Here is a 15854-nt window from a genome sequence, read left to right as displayed (position 1 = left end):
TGTGATCAATTACAGCTGATTATCGATTATAATTACGATTAACCCAAGTCTGCATGTAGGTCAATGATATTTCATATGCAAATGTATAAGCACTGGCACATCTCATTTCTGTTGAGATTATATTGCCATGTTCCATAAGTCATGGTCTATTGACAATGAATATTCTGAAACCTAAGTACAATGGTATTAAGACAATATACGGTAGCACTGATTTTAGATTAAAACAGACCTCACTTGCAATCTTTTAGGCTTTAAATTGAAAATGTTTGTTTTCCCTAACCCTATCTATGCAGAAAACAGCTGCCTTCTGAAAATCTTTTATTAAGATTAATTGATAGATTTTCATCCCCGCCCCTATGAAATCGTCCTTTCCAATTTTGTTTTTTTGAAAAATTTACGATTTTGGATTTTGTTCATTTCCATCACCGGTAACTGTTGAAAATTTTGTTTCATTAAAAACTTCCTGTTTCAAATTTTGGTTTTTGTATTTCTTTGAGTAATTTAAAATGAGCAAGTTGATATATTCTGCTGCTCTATGATGACAACATCATCTACCAAGAATTGAGATTGATTACACAAAAAGGGCATGAAATATCCGGGTTACAAATAACACGTTGTGTCCAAGAACGCACATCACGGCATGTCACAAATTTCTGTGATTCGAATTTCGAAAGCCATGGATATTTTTTTTTATTTAAACAATGATTTTGTGTCAGGCAATTAGGACTGTGAATGATATCCAAAACAAAAAAATGGTGGAACACATTGGTACAAAAACATGACTGGATTAAAGAAATTGACAGATTTTATTCAATTTATGACCGTATATGGAGTTAAAAAAGTTGGCAAACATTCACGTTGGGTTAATATATAGCAAGCACTTAGATTTATCCATGGCTGTCGTTTTTTGTTGACAAACAGCAAACACCCTCTGTCCGAATACCCTCAAAAGAGTCATTAAACAAATGTCATTAAACAAATGAGTTTTCATTTTATTCTGTACTCCAAATACTTGTGTTGCATACCAATGCATTTGCTTCATTTTAATGCAACTACAAACCATCCATTAGAAAGCAAAATAAATTTAGTGTAGGTAGTCCAACCGAAGAGAGCATTTCTCCACATTTTTTGCTGTATACTAAAAATAGGTTTTTAAAGCCGCAATTACATGTAGAACAGTGGTTTCCAATCAGAGATATATGTATTTAAGAATTTGAAAAAATTATGTTTGATTCGTTATATATGTGATAGAAGCTTTTTATTACACTTGCATATATGAGGAACACGTCACAAGAGCGTTTCATATATAATAAAAAATGAAAAATAAAATCCTCACCTCCGGCCCCTTTTTTTCAAAAATTTGGATGAAAATCTACTAATAAAATTTAGTTGGCTTTATGTAATTTTTTTCATCAGATAGTATATATATGAAGACTTAAAAAAAACTCTGACACTTTAATTTCTCTCTGCCGAAAAAAACCCAACCTTTCTACTACCCACTGTTTCTACCTTTGGGTACAGTTTGGGCAAACCAAATCATTTTTATACGACCGCAAATTTTGAAAAAATTTTCGTCTTATATTGCTATCACGTTGGCGTCGTCGTCGTCGTCGTCGTCGTCGTCCGGCGTCCGAATACTTTTAGTTTTCGCACTCTAACTTTAGTAAAAGTGAATGGAAATCTATGAAATTTTAACACAATGTTAATGACTACAAAAGGAAGGTTGGTATTGATTTTGGGAGTTTAGGTCCCAACAGTTTAGGAATTAGGGGCCAAAAAGGGACTCAAATAAGCATTTTTCTTGGTTTTCGCACCATAACGTTAGTTTAAGTAAATAGAAATCTATGAAATTTAAACACAAGGTTTATGACCATAAAAGAAAGGTTGGGTTTGATTTTGGGAGTTTTGGTCCCAACATAATAAGGGGCCCAAAGGGTCCAAAATTAAACTTTTGTTTGATTTCATCAAAATTGAATAATTGGGGTTCTTTGATATGCTGAATCTAACTGTCATGACTGTGTATGTAGATTCTTAACTTTTGGTCCCGTTTTCAAATTGGTCTTCATTAAGGTCCAAAGGGTCCAAAATTAAACTTAGTTTGATTTTGACAAAAAATGAATCAGTAAGGTTCTTTGATATGCTGAATCTAAAAATGTACTTAGATTCTTGATTATTGGCCCAGTTTTCAAGTTGGTCCAAATCGGGGTCCAAAATTAAACTTTGTTTGATTTCATCAAAAATTGAATAAATGGGGTTCTTTGATATACCAAATCTAACTGTGTATGTAGATTCTTCATTTTTGGTCCTGTTTTCAAATTGGTCTACACTAAAGTCCAAAGGGTCCAAAATTAAACTTAGTCTGATTTTAACAAAAATTGAAATCTTGAAGTTCTTTGATATGCTGAATCCAAAAATGTACTTAGATTTTTTATTATGGGCCCAGTTTTCAAGTTGGTCCAAATCAGGATCTAAAATTATTATATTAAGTATTGTGCAATAGCAAGTCTTTTCAATTGCACAGTATTGCGCAATGGCAAGAAATATCTAATTGCACAATATTGTGAAATATCAAAAAAAAATTTAATTAGAGTTATCTTTCTTTGTCCAGAATCAACTTAAATCTTTGTTATATACAATATACAATGTATATTCACTTTTTACTACCAACTGATAAATTAAAATAATCTTTACCATTCAGTGATAACAAGCAGTTTTTTTACATCTTAATATTTTATGATGTATTTAAATGAGTAGTTATTGTTGCAAACTCCATTAGAAATTTTAATTGAGATTAGTTTTGAAATAAGGGAAAGGGGGATGTGATTAAAAAAATTGGGTTCAATTTTTCTCATTTGAAATTTCATAAATAAAAAAGAAAATTTCTTCAAACATTTTTTTGAGAGGATTAATATTCAACAGCATAGTGAATTGCTCTAAGAGAAACAAAAATTTTAAGTTCATTAGAACACATTCATTCTGTGTCAGAAACCTATGCTGTGTCAACTATTTAATCACAATCCAAATTTAGAGCTGAATCCAGCTTGAATGTTGTGTCCATACTTGCCCTAACCGTTCAGGGTTCAACCTCTGCGGTCGTATAAAGCTACGCCCTGCGGAGCATCTGGTTAAGTATGGCCTTACTGGTATGATTCTAATTTTCATCTCTTCTTGACAAAAGTTGCATATGTTTTTTGTGTTGTTTGGTGGTAGTCTGATAGATGGTTAATTATAATTTTTTCCTTGAATTAAACCATATTTTTCAAATAATTCACCAGATCTTGTGTGACAGGATTCACTGCTCTGTTATGATAATGGAGGGATGAATAAATGAACATGTTAACTTACAGTTTAAAGTCTTAAAAAAAATTATTTCTGATTGATTAATTGGTGTTTAACCCTACTTTCAACACTATTGTGCTATTACGTGGTGGTCTGTTTTTATTGCTAGACCAAGCTGGAGTACTTGAGAGAACTACACACCTTTGGTAGGAAAACTGGCAACTAAGTCAATAAAGATTGTATTCATTTGGTATTTGAGTACACAGGCCCAATGCTGGATTCAGAATCACAAACTTTATTTAGAAAGAGAATGTATGATTGTAATGTGGCTTAGTTTGACATGCTAGGTTTCAAAGTAATACAAATCATGAATGTAATAGTTGACAGAATGATATTTTTTAATTTTCATCCTTATCTATTAAATTGTTTATAATTTGAAGTGACTCTCTTATTTCATGAACATTGATTGTAAGCAGTTGCTTGCTGAACAGATGTTAAGTTACAAAAAAATACATATAAATCATTTAAATAGATTATTGATAGACAATTAAAAACCAATAAAAAAAAGCATTTGTCCTACTAGCCTTTATTCTTTGTTGGTTAGAGGAAGGTATCTTTTTATAAATAGAGTATAATTAGAATTAGTTATAAATAGTAACAAGAAATTACAAATACCGTACATGTATTACTAAAATGGTACATTAATGATCAATTGTGGAAAAAGTATGGAATTGGTTTCCTATAGATAATATAAAATCAATACTGAACAAAAAGACATATAACATCCATTATAAATAATTATAGGCGATAATAGCCATTAATGAAAGGAAAGGAAATGGTGTTCAAAAAATATATTAAACAAAATTTACAAACTGATACATCATGAAGTATTTAATGTTAAGGTATTGGACGTGAAAATTCACATTATTAACCTGTACTCTAAAAAAGTTTTTTTTTTTTAAACAATGTATCTTTTTGGTTTTTTTAGGTCGTGAATGCTTAAATGGAGTTTACATTGTAAGAAGTTAACACAATGAATGATGATGCTTTTGACGCATTACGTCTGCCCTGTCACTTACCAACATGGCATGTCATACGAGATGGATTGGAAAACTTGAAAAACTGTGTTCAGGATCCAACATGCAGTTTACGAGAATGGGCCACAAAGCATCAGGAAATCGTCAATCTTTGTAAAGAAGAATCAGAATCTTCAACTAGAATACATTTTAAAAGTTGTGTTTTCTATGGTTTAGTGGAGTTTTTACAGAAGACAGCATCTCAGGTTGAGAAGCGAACATTTCTGCGTTCTACATTCCCAGCTATAGTTGATTTTGCTTTAGAACTTCCAAATGTTGTTCCTCTGAGTGGTGTACTGTATAGTAGACAACAAATAGGTAAATATTCCATTTTTAACCGGATTTTTGTGACAAAAATGTCGGTTATTGATTTGGGGATGTACGGCGGACGGGCGGCAATCAAATGTTGTCCATGCATTAACTCATGAATCGTTCAACCAAAGCTTTTAAAATTTTAATATGTTGTTACTGACAACTAAATGAAGGTCAAGTTCAATAATGGCGATTTTGACTTATACTGTTCAGGAGTTATGGGTCTTGAAAGATTGAAAAATGGTGTTTCCAGTCGTGTCCGTGCATTTTCTCATAAACCATTCAACCAAAGCTTTTGAAATTTTTATATGTTGTTACTGATGACAAAAAAGAGGTCAAGTTCAATAATGACTATTTTGACTTTTACCGATCAGGAGTTATGGTTCTTGAAAGATTAAAAAATGGTGTTTCCAGTCGTGTCCGTGCATTTTCTCATAAACCATTCAACCAAAGCTTTTGAAATTTTTATATGTTGTTACTGATGACAAAATAGAGGTCAAGTTCAATAATGACGATTTTGACTTTTACCGTTCAGGAGTTATGGTTCTTGAAAGATCGTAAAATGGCGTTTCCATTCACGTTGTTGCATTTACTAATGAACCATTAATTATATTCAATCTAAGCTTTTCAAATTTTTTAGTTGATACTGACTACAAAATGGAGATCAAATTTGATATTGACGATTTTCACTTTCAGCATTCATCAGTTATGGTTCTTGTGATATTGCCAGGACACAAATAAATGTTAATAAATCCGGTTTGCTGTCGTTGTGACCAGGCATGGGGTAATCGTAATCAGCTGTAATCGATTACATTTTGCAGTGTAATCCTATGTAATCAGTAATCATGCCATTTCTGATTACAAGTAATCGTAATGTAATCGATTACATGGCAAAAAACAGGTGTAATCATGATTACTTTTAGATTACTTTAAGATTACATTCATAAGATTACTTGATGATTACAAATCTTGTATAAATATGAAAATAGTTTTTGATAGACAAGATGAAAATAAGAAAATGTAAAGCTTGAATGAAAAATCATGAAACTAGTAATCACAATGAAGGGACCTTGTTTAATGTGATCATCTATATAACAAATGTGTATAACCAAGTGTTTTATTTTGTTTTAACAGTTTACAAAAAGAAATTTACTGTCCAATATTTCTTTGTGAAATTGAGCTCTTATGATACAAGAATATGCCTTGAAAGCATTTATTTTCCTTGATTGAAAACTTCTGATATTAACTCCAATTTCATATTAGTTTACCCAATATTTGTACATAAATACATTGAAATTCAAATGCAGAAAACATTTAGTTCCTATTTGACTTTGATGGTAGGCATAAATATATAAGCCCACTTAATTCAAAATGGAAGTTAAAACTAGGTTTCATTCATTGATTAAATTGAATGAATTTTATTTTCCATAAATTCATGTGCTTTCTTATTTTTATTCTTTATTAACTTTATTAGCCTTAAGGCTCACCAGTATAAACAAGTACATTTTGTACATGTACAGTGTATACATATGGCATAAATATCGCATAGTAAACAATAGGTGACGTCAGAAGTTTCATCAATACAATAAACTGTTGCTTAAAATGAAGAGAAATGTATAATCTTTCCTAAGTTACAAAACTGTTTTGTGTTTTCACCTGACTATAATTCTATTAATTTCAATTAGATCAAGTATTAAAAATTTTCAAACAAATAATGATAATCAACCACTTTTAACTTTATTTATATCGTTATTAAGACAATAAAATTTTAATACCCAAGCCCACCCATTGTTTGTTTAAAAAAATGGAAGTAGTGATCAACACCTGTAAAACATTAATGGATGTGTCAATTATGTCCCAACAGACAATAAAACTATACTTAATTAATTTTTCTTTATTTTTAGTTTTTTTGTTAATTAGGCAGTTGGTTACAATTTGTAGTTAAAAATAAATTTACATCTTTTACATAGAGAAAGGACACTTGTCTATAGCTATTTTATCAAATTACACATGTTACACTGTAAATGTAACTGTCTTGTCTATAAATTCTTTTAAAAGATGAATAAATTAAGGCTTTTAAAAAAAATCACCAAAATAAGCGGATAAAAAGTTATAAAAAAACTTTGATATAGCAATATACAATGTAATCATAAGTAATCTAAAGTAATCATGATTACAATAAATAAAAGTAATCTAATGTAATCGATTACATATGAAATATGGTGTAATTGTCATGTAATCGATTACATTTTATTAGCAAAGTAATTGTAATTTAATCGATTACATTTTAAAGTAATCGACCCCATCCCTTGTTGTGACAGCCTCTTGTTATTATTTTAAGACGGAAATAATTATACATATAATATTTGAAAATGTTAATAAAAGTTGCGATTTATCATCATTAATTGATATTCACCAAAGGAATTGAATCTTATGTATATTCTCATACAGCTTTCCTACGAAACCTAAGATTCACACCATACTATTGCCTCATGATCATAGAATTTATCTAAATCATTATTATACCCCCGCTTTAAAAAAGGGGGGGCATACTGTTTTACCTCTGTCTGTCCGTCCATCAGTCTGTCCGTCCGTCAGTCAGTCAGTCCGTCCCATGAAACTTTCGTCACATTTTTCTCAGGAACTACACATCCACCCTTTCTGTAATTTGGTATCAACATTTATATATGTCAGCCATACCGTGTGATGCGTTTTCAGATTCATCACTTGACAACTTCCTGTTTACCGAACACTTGTCTGATTTTACACATGATAGCCAAGTTGAAAATTTTCGTCACATTTTTCTCAGGAACTACAATACAAGGATTTCTGAAATTTGGTTTCAGGATTTATATAAGTCAGCTATACCGTGTGATGCGTTTTCAGATTCATCACTCGACGACTTCCTGTTTACCGACACTTGTATGATTTTACACATGATAACCAAGTTGAAAATTTTCGTCACATTTTACTCAGGAACTACAATACAAGGATTTCTGAAATTTGGTTTCAGGATTTATATAAGTCAGCTATACCGTGTGATGCGTTTTCAGATTCATCACTCGACAACTTCCTGTTTACCGAACACTTGTATGATTTTACACATGATAACCAAGTTAAAAATTTTCGTCACATTTTTCTCAGGAACTACAATACAAGGATTTCTGAAATTTGGTTTCAGGATTTTTATAAGTCAGCTATACCGTGTGATGTGTTTTCAGATTCATCACTCGACAACTTCCTGTTTACCGAACACTTGCATATTTTTACACTATTAATATTATCCACTTGCGGCGGGGGTATCATCAGTGAGCAGTAGCTCGCAGTTTCACTTGTTAATACTCATTTAACATCGTCTATTTTCAGGTAGTGAAACTGTACTTAATAAGCAGTGCATTGCCAGTATACTAGCCAGTGGATTTCTATGCTTATTTCCAAGACAGTGTAGAGGTTCTAGGAGAAAGCTGAAAGATATAAACTTTACCAATTTTTTCAAGTATCTTCCAGAATTGTATGTTTTTCAAGTAGTAATTGTTACTTTTGATCTAAGTTCACAAGTATTTCATCTTCTTTATTTGTTGATGATGTTCTGAAGGAAAAAAGAAAAAAAAGATAAGTACTGGGTTGATTGGCTATAGGTAGAATACAGACCTAATTATGGTGACTTGAATAACACTGGTATCACTCAGATTACAATTCTACCTTGACAGGTAAGTTTGTATTTAGCCTATAAAATACTTATTTAGCCTTGAGAATTGAAAGGTCAGTTTCCCATTCATACAATAGAGGTTGATAAATTTGGCTTCATGCCATTTACCTTGTCCAAAATTAAGGTCACTTTATTGTTATTGTGATATTGTTAAAGTACAAAAGAACCCTATATTCTGACCAATACTTAAAACTTTGTGCATCTTGATTTAATTGTTAAAAATCTGTTAATGTTGAATTTTAGTGGTTATTTTAGGCCTTTTAATTGCATATTTCTTTACATGGTAGTTTTTTTTCAGATATAAAAAAAAAACTATCTGCTTGACTGTTATATCTTTTAATGTGCATTGAACAATGTTGAAGGTTAAAATAATCATAATGTGAACAAGAATGAAGAAAACATCACTTGGTCCCAAAAAAAACCCATCATCAACCAGGATATAATATTCCAAATTTTAATTTATTATACTAATATCAGTTGAAATCTCAAGCCACTATTTTGCATGTTTACAATGTAGGTCATGTCCCAACAGAAAATCAATGAATTTGACAGTACAATGTACTCTTAGCACAAACACATAAGGTCACTGTGAAATAGACATCTAGGGCAAGAAACAGTCAGTTATACCAAACCAGTTTGACTAGATGTCTAGTTTAAAACCAGTTTGACTAGATGTGTCCTATATTTTGACAATGTAAATGACATGAGGACCTGCATGGGTTTTTTAACCGGATTTTTGTGACAAAAATGTCGGTTATTGATTTGGGGATGTACGGCGGGCGGCCAGGCGGTCGGGCAGTCGGGCTGGCGGGCGGGCGTCAATCAAATGTTGTCCGTGCATTAACTCATGAACCGTTCAACCAAAGCTTTTAAAATTTTAATATGTTATTACTGACAACTATACGAAGGTCAAGTTCAATAATGGCGATTTTGACTTTTACCGTTCAGGAGTTATGGTTCTTGAAAGGCGGCAATCAAATGTTGTGCGTGCATTAACTCATGAACCGTTCAACCAAAGCTTTTTAAATTTTAATATGTTATTATTGACAACTATACAAAGGTCAAGTTCAATAATGGCGATTTTGACTTTTACCGTTCAGGAGTTATGGTTCTTGAAAGATTGAAAAATGGAGTTTTCAGTCGTGTCCGTGCATTTACGCATGAACTGTTCTACCAAAGCTTCCCAAATTTTAATATATTGTTACTGATGACAGCATGGAGGTCAAGTTCAATAATGACGATTTTGACTTATACCGTTCAGGAGTTATGGTTCTTGAAAGATTGAAAAATGGAGTTTCCAGTCGTGTCCGTGCATTTATGCATGAACTGTTCTACCAAAGCTTCCGAAATTTTAATATGCTGTTTCTGATGACAAAATGGAGGTCAAGTTCAATAATGACGATTTTGACTTTTACCGTTCAGGAGTTATGGTTCTTGAAAGATTGAAAAATGGTGTTTCCCGTCGTGTCCGTACATTTTCTCATGAACCATTCAACCAAAGCTTTTGAAATTTTAATATGTTGTTACTGATGACAAAAAAAGAGGTCAAGTTCCATTATGACGATTTTGACTTTTACCGTTCAGGAGTTATGGTTCTTGAAAGATCGTAAAATGGCGTTTCCATTCACGTTGTTGCATTTACTCATGAACCATTCAATCTAAGCTTTTCAAATATTATTATTTCAAAATGTTGATACTGATGACAAAATGGAGGTCAAATTTAATATTGATGATTTTCACTTTCACCATTCATCAGTAATGGTTCTTGTGATATTACCAGGACACAAATAAATGTTGATAAATCCGGTTTGCTGTCGTTGTGACAGCCTCTTGTTAATATCTGTATTCTTTAAATTTTTAGGTCATTTTTCTTTTAATAGCCTTAAAAATAACTCTCATTCTGTAAAGCAAATTCTCATGAAAATGATTTTACTATATAGTCTTTCTGTTACAAGATTATTTATCAATTATGCACATTGATCATTATATTATCGGTATTGCATTACAGTTACCTAAGTTTCCTTTTTATTTTGCACATTTATTCTTTATACTTTTGCACCGCATTAAATTATTCTCTATTCTTTATTTTGTTGTTCATTTTTTCTATTCTCTATTTTTTGTTGCTATTACATTTATTCTCTATTCTGTAAACCCCATTCTGACCCTTATAGGTAAACTTCTATTGTATGAATGGGATCAACTGACCTTTCAATTCTCAAGGCTAAATAAGTATTTTATAGGCTAAATACAAACTTACCTGTCAAGGTAGAATTGTAATCTGAGTGATACTGGTGTTATTCAAGTCACCATAAAAAGACTGATATTACATGTTTCCATGATACAATTATAAGCAATATTGAGATAAAAACTTGGCATTACCTATGTTAGTAGAATTTATTTTTTATACGCCCGTCTTTTAGATGGGACGTATTATGGTATACCGTTGTCCGTCCGTCCGTCCATCTGTCCGTCCGTCATCCACACTTGGGACAATAACTCAAAAACACTTTCACCAATTTCCACGAAACTTAAGTGAATTGTTTATATCTGTTGACGTATATTCCCTTTCGTTTATTTTAACTTCAGATTTTAAGTTTTGGATTTATGGGGCTTTATTCATATAAAAGGGGGGATTTTCAACACTTCGGACAATAACTCAAAAAGGCTTTCACCAATGTCCATGAAACTTTGGTGAATTGTTTATATCTATTGATGTAAGCTCCCTTTCAATTTTTATAAATTTCAGATTTTAAGTTTTGGATTAATGGGGCTTTATTAAAAAAACTAGAGGCTCTAAAGAGCCTGTGTCGCTCACCTTGGTCTATGTGAATATTAAACAATGGACACAGATGGATTCATGACAAAATTGTGTTTTGGTGATGGTGATGTGTTTGTAGATCTTACTTTATTAAACATTCTTGCTGCGTATAATTATCTCTATCTATAACAGTACTTTCTGTGGAAAATGTTATTGAAAATCTTCAAATTTTAAGAAAATTGTTAAAAATTGACTATGAAGGGCAATAACTCCTTAGGGGGTCAATTGACTATTTTGGTCATACTGACTTATTTTTAGTTCTTACTTTGCTGTACATTATTGCTGTTCACAGTTTATCTCTATCTATAATAATATTCAAGATAATAACAAAAAAACAGCAAAATTTCCTCAAAATTACCAATTCAGGGGCAGCAACCCAACAACCGATTATCTGATTCATCTGAAAATTCCAGGGCAGATAGATCATGACCATTTTGGTCATGTTGACTTATTTGTAGATCTTACTTTGCTGAACATTATTGCTGTTTCAGAGATGGGTCCGATTACTTTCAATGTAATTGATTAAATTACAATTAGTTTGTCATTTGTACGATTAAATTAAATTAATGATTACATCATTTCTGAAGTATCTATTTACATTGGCAAAGTAATCATGATTACATCTGATTACAATGAATTTAAAAACAAAACATTTTGAATGATGTGGATGAATAAACGTTTAATATAACTATAGCATTTTTGAGAACGTATTTTAGGGATGCCGTCTTTTATTTGGTTCAATTATAAAATGATAACTTCAAATTAAACTCATCTATTTAAATAAACACCAAATTTCACAACATATATATACATTACACTTTATTACCAATGTTCTCTAAATTATTTTGAATTAAATTTAATAAAGACTAGAACACACCTGTGATATCGTGGGTCCGTGACTGAATTAAAGTATATAACTATGCGCAAGCCTTATTTTAGTATTAGTATTGTGATCTGATAAAGTCATGCCTAAGATATGAACCCGTCGAACTGGAACTTATCAATTATTGGTAATATTAATTATTTGGAAAACAAAAGGTCCTGGAATGGAGTATTTTTTAATCAACAGCATTGTCCTACATTAGTTATAAATAAAGTTGAATTCTTTGATTCGCTGTTTAACTTCATGCCCGCTAACAAATTGAAAATTGTACCTATACGCCTTATTTTTAGTCCAGATTTTTAGTATTCGTATAGTTATCTTAGAAAGTCTTACTGATTAAAATAACAGCAGCTGTTTACAGTTTATCTCTATCTATAATAATATTCAAGATAATACCCAAAACAGCAAAATTTCCTTAAAATTACCATTTCAGGGGCAGCAACCCAACAACGGAATGTCCGATTCATCTGAAAATTTCAGGGCAGATAGATCTTGACCTGATGAACAATATTACCCCAGTCAGATTTGCTCTAAATGCTTTGGTTTTTGAGTTATAAGCCAAAACCTGCATTTTACCCCTATGTTCTATTTTTAGCCATGGCGGCCATCTTGGTTGATTTGGCGGGGCACCGGACACATTTTTATAACTAGATACCCCAATGATGATTGTGGCCAAGTTTGGTTAAATTTGGCCCAGTAGTTTCAGAGGAGAAGATTTTTGTAAAAGTTAACGCAGGACGACGACGGACGACGATGACGGACGCCGGACGCCAAGTGATGAGAAAAGCTCACTTGGCCTTTCGGCCAGGTGAGCTAAAAAGGGGGATTTTTAACACTTCGGACAATAACTCAAACAGGCTTTCACCAAAGTCCATGAAACTTTGGTGAATTGTTTATATCTATTAATGTAAGCTCCCTTTCAATTTTTATAAATTTCAGATTTTAAGTTTTGGATTTATGGGGCTTTATTCATAAAAAAAGGGGGATTTTTAACACTTAGTACAATAACTCAAAAAGGCTTTCACTAATGTCCATGAAACTTTGGTGAATTGTTTATATCTATTGATGTAACAAATAATACTTAATAAAATCTGATGAAAACATAAAATTTGTAAAATCTTTAGTTCAATTTAATACATAAAATTTGTAAAATCTTTAGTTCAATTTAAAACATTAAATTTCTTGTAAAAAATAGGTTCCATGAATGTCATACGTTTGTACTATTATTGAATGGTTGCAAGGATGAAAGCACATTAGCAGTCCCTGAGAAACTAACTGTTCCCTGAGGCATATATCATTTTATGATAACATTTTTACTATCTAAGCTATGGATAAAAATCAAATACTGTTTTTTGCAAATAGGATGTTTTACTCTTGTTAAAATTGGTTGCAATTGAAATCACAAATGATACCTTAGCATTGCAGCTTTTTTTATAGAGTTCGGTTTCGGTGGAAGGGTTGAGCGCAATAAAAAATGTTATAAAACATAACTAGTCTACAATAGCACATAATAAGTGAACAAGTGACAACATGAAAATCCTAACATGTGACCAAATATTCCTTAAATGTTAAAGGGTGTCATTTTATGAAAAAAATAAGGAAATCAAGTCTCCTAAACATTTATCAATATGATCATCTTGTGAATATTCTAAACAATAAAAAGGTAATAAACATTATCCACCATATTAAGCACCATTTGAACAACTTTTGCATACATCTTTGTATAATTTAGTATGGATTCCTTACTGTGTTCAACAGAATCTAACTATGAGCAATATACCCCAAGAAAATTACCTTCTTTCAAACTACTATAAAATTTGGAAATCAGCCATAGAATTACTAAAACCCATAATCATATATCACTTTCCTTATATTGCATTGAAGACTTCTATGTTATATGCCAATGTTAATGATATTTGATTTTTATGCTAAATATTGAAAAGCTGAACTAGGTTTAATCATCAGTGTCTTCTTTACTGTAATCACTGTCCTCATTATCAGAAAAATTCTCATTTTCATTCTCAGAAGAGGCCTCCTCATCATCAATGAAATCTTTATCTTCATCATCAATGAAATCCTTATTTTCATCACCTACTCCCTCATATAGATCATAACTTTCAGTAGAGTCACTTTCACCATCTTCACTTTCCCTGTTATCTTCTTGCTGTTCCTCATTGTCATTGTAGTCTTTTTGCCATTTTTATACGCCCGTCGTCTTTCAAACAACGGGCGTATCATGGGCTAAAGCCCATCCCTTTATTTATTGTTCACAAAAATAATTAAAAATGAAAGTTTTGATATTGTATTTTTCAGTCTTATAAGTTACTTTTAAATGCACTCTATTACATATACAATTTGCAAGGAGTTAATTACAAGAGTTTGAATGTGATTTGCCTTGCAATGGTAGTAAATGTATATGTACCTGATCGATATTGTTAATTTTTATTTTCAGATCATCCCAGCTAGCAAAGTTGAGATGTGTTTTGAATTACTTTGAGAAGGTAGCTGACAGGAGATTTGAAATTCAGGGCAGTGTTACATTTGTTAGACAGGTAAATAATTATTTCCATTTGTACATGAAGAGAACTTTGTATTTTCAGTATGTGATGATAATATCTTAAAAATGGTTTAATTACTACAATAATGTAATATGTTATAGTAGTTTTTCTTAAACTAAAGAAATTTGATGATTTGTCAAACTTTGTAATGTTGTCATGTAATGCTCTGCTAAATAAGTTATACTTATGACTATCTTCGACAATTTTATCAAGGTAATTCCATGGGATGAGCTACCTTGTATGGACACATGGTTGAACTGTGATGTAGAGTTATGTCCCCTTATAGTTCATCAGGATGGTGTTATAGAAGATGCTGGGTGTAGTGCAATAGAGGTGAGGAAAATTTCATACAGTTTTAGATAAAACAATATTATAGAGATGAATTGAACTGATGTTATATAAAAATGGTAAACAGTTCATGTAATTTTGAAGTATATTCAATATATTACCACCAAGAGAGATTCTTGCAAATTTGGTGTTGGTTCAAACAAGTCCACAAAATACATGTACAACATAGAAAACCAAATACAAATCCTGACAAAAAAATAAACTGAGGATGAACTCAGGGGCTCTTAAAGCTCCCTTGTGCCAAATGTATTACTAGTTGCTCTGATCTTGCAAGAATAAATCTGAAGTCTCATTCAGTGATGTCACAATGAAGGAAAAGAGGATGGGACTGTAGATTGGGGCCATCTGTGGCATTGATTACAATCAACCACCTTCAACTTTAACTTTAATAATACCACTTGGAACTTTTAATTGAATAGCAGCAACCATTTATCAAAGAAATTATGAGAAATGGAATTTCATGAATATTGTATCAACTGTGAGATAGAAACTCCTGATGCATTCTTCATGAATTGTTTTTTTTCTTCTGTACAATAATATATTTTATTATGTGGCAGGTTGACTTTGCAAACCAGTACATTGGTGGAGGAGTATTATCTAAAGGCCGTGTACAGGTAAACCTATCTTTTAATTGTAGTGTTATATTTTACAAACACTATTTCATATTATTAAAAGAGTAGCATGTGTTTAGTATGGACATCATTTTAATTGTAATAATATAACTCGATAGGAAGACAGACAAGGTTCAAATCCATTACTGTTGCATGTAATAGAAACAATCTAGTTATGCATATAAAAGATAAGAGCAATTACTAAAGATATTGGACATTACAAGTTAATACCACTGACCACACCAACCACTAATATCTGT

General features: G+C 31.5%; 1 protein-coding gene across 1 annotated transcript in view; it reads left to right on the top strand.

Moving 5' to 3' along the window:
• The window catches only part of LOC139516792 (uncharacterized), a 35304-nt gene that overhangs the window by 4803 nt on the left and 14647 nt on the right, over positions 1–15854 (top strand). Inside the window, exons 2-6 of the mRNA XM_071307099.1 lie at positions 4268–4673; positions 8034–8178; positions 14530–14629; positions 14849–14968; positions 15541–15597. Of these exons, the coding sequence (XP_071163200.1) occupies positions 4313–4673; positions 8034–8178; positions 14530–14629; positions 14849–14968; positions 15541–15597 (783 nt within the window). The 5' untranslated portion in view covers positions 4268–4312. The remainder of the gene's footprint in view (positions 1–4267; positions 4674–8033; positions 8179–14529; positions 14630–14848; positions 14969–15540; positions 15598–15854) is intronic.

The sequence above is a fragment of the Mytilus edulis genome, chromosome 3 (genome assembly GCF_963676685.1).
Source record: "Mytilus edulis chromosome 3, xbMytEdul2.2, whole genome shotgun sequence".
NCBI classification, from domain to species: domain Eukaryota; kingdom Metazoa; phylum Mollusca; class Bivalvia; order Mytilida; family Mytilidae; genus Mytilus; species Mytilus edulis.
Note: the sequence above shows the minus strand (reverse complement) of the source record. Positions and strands in the feature narration are given on the sequence as shown.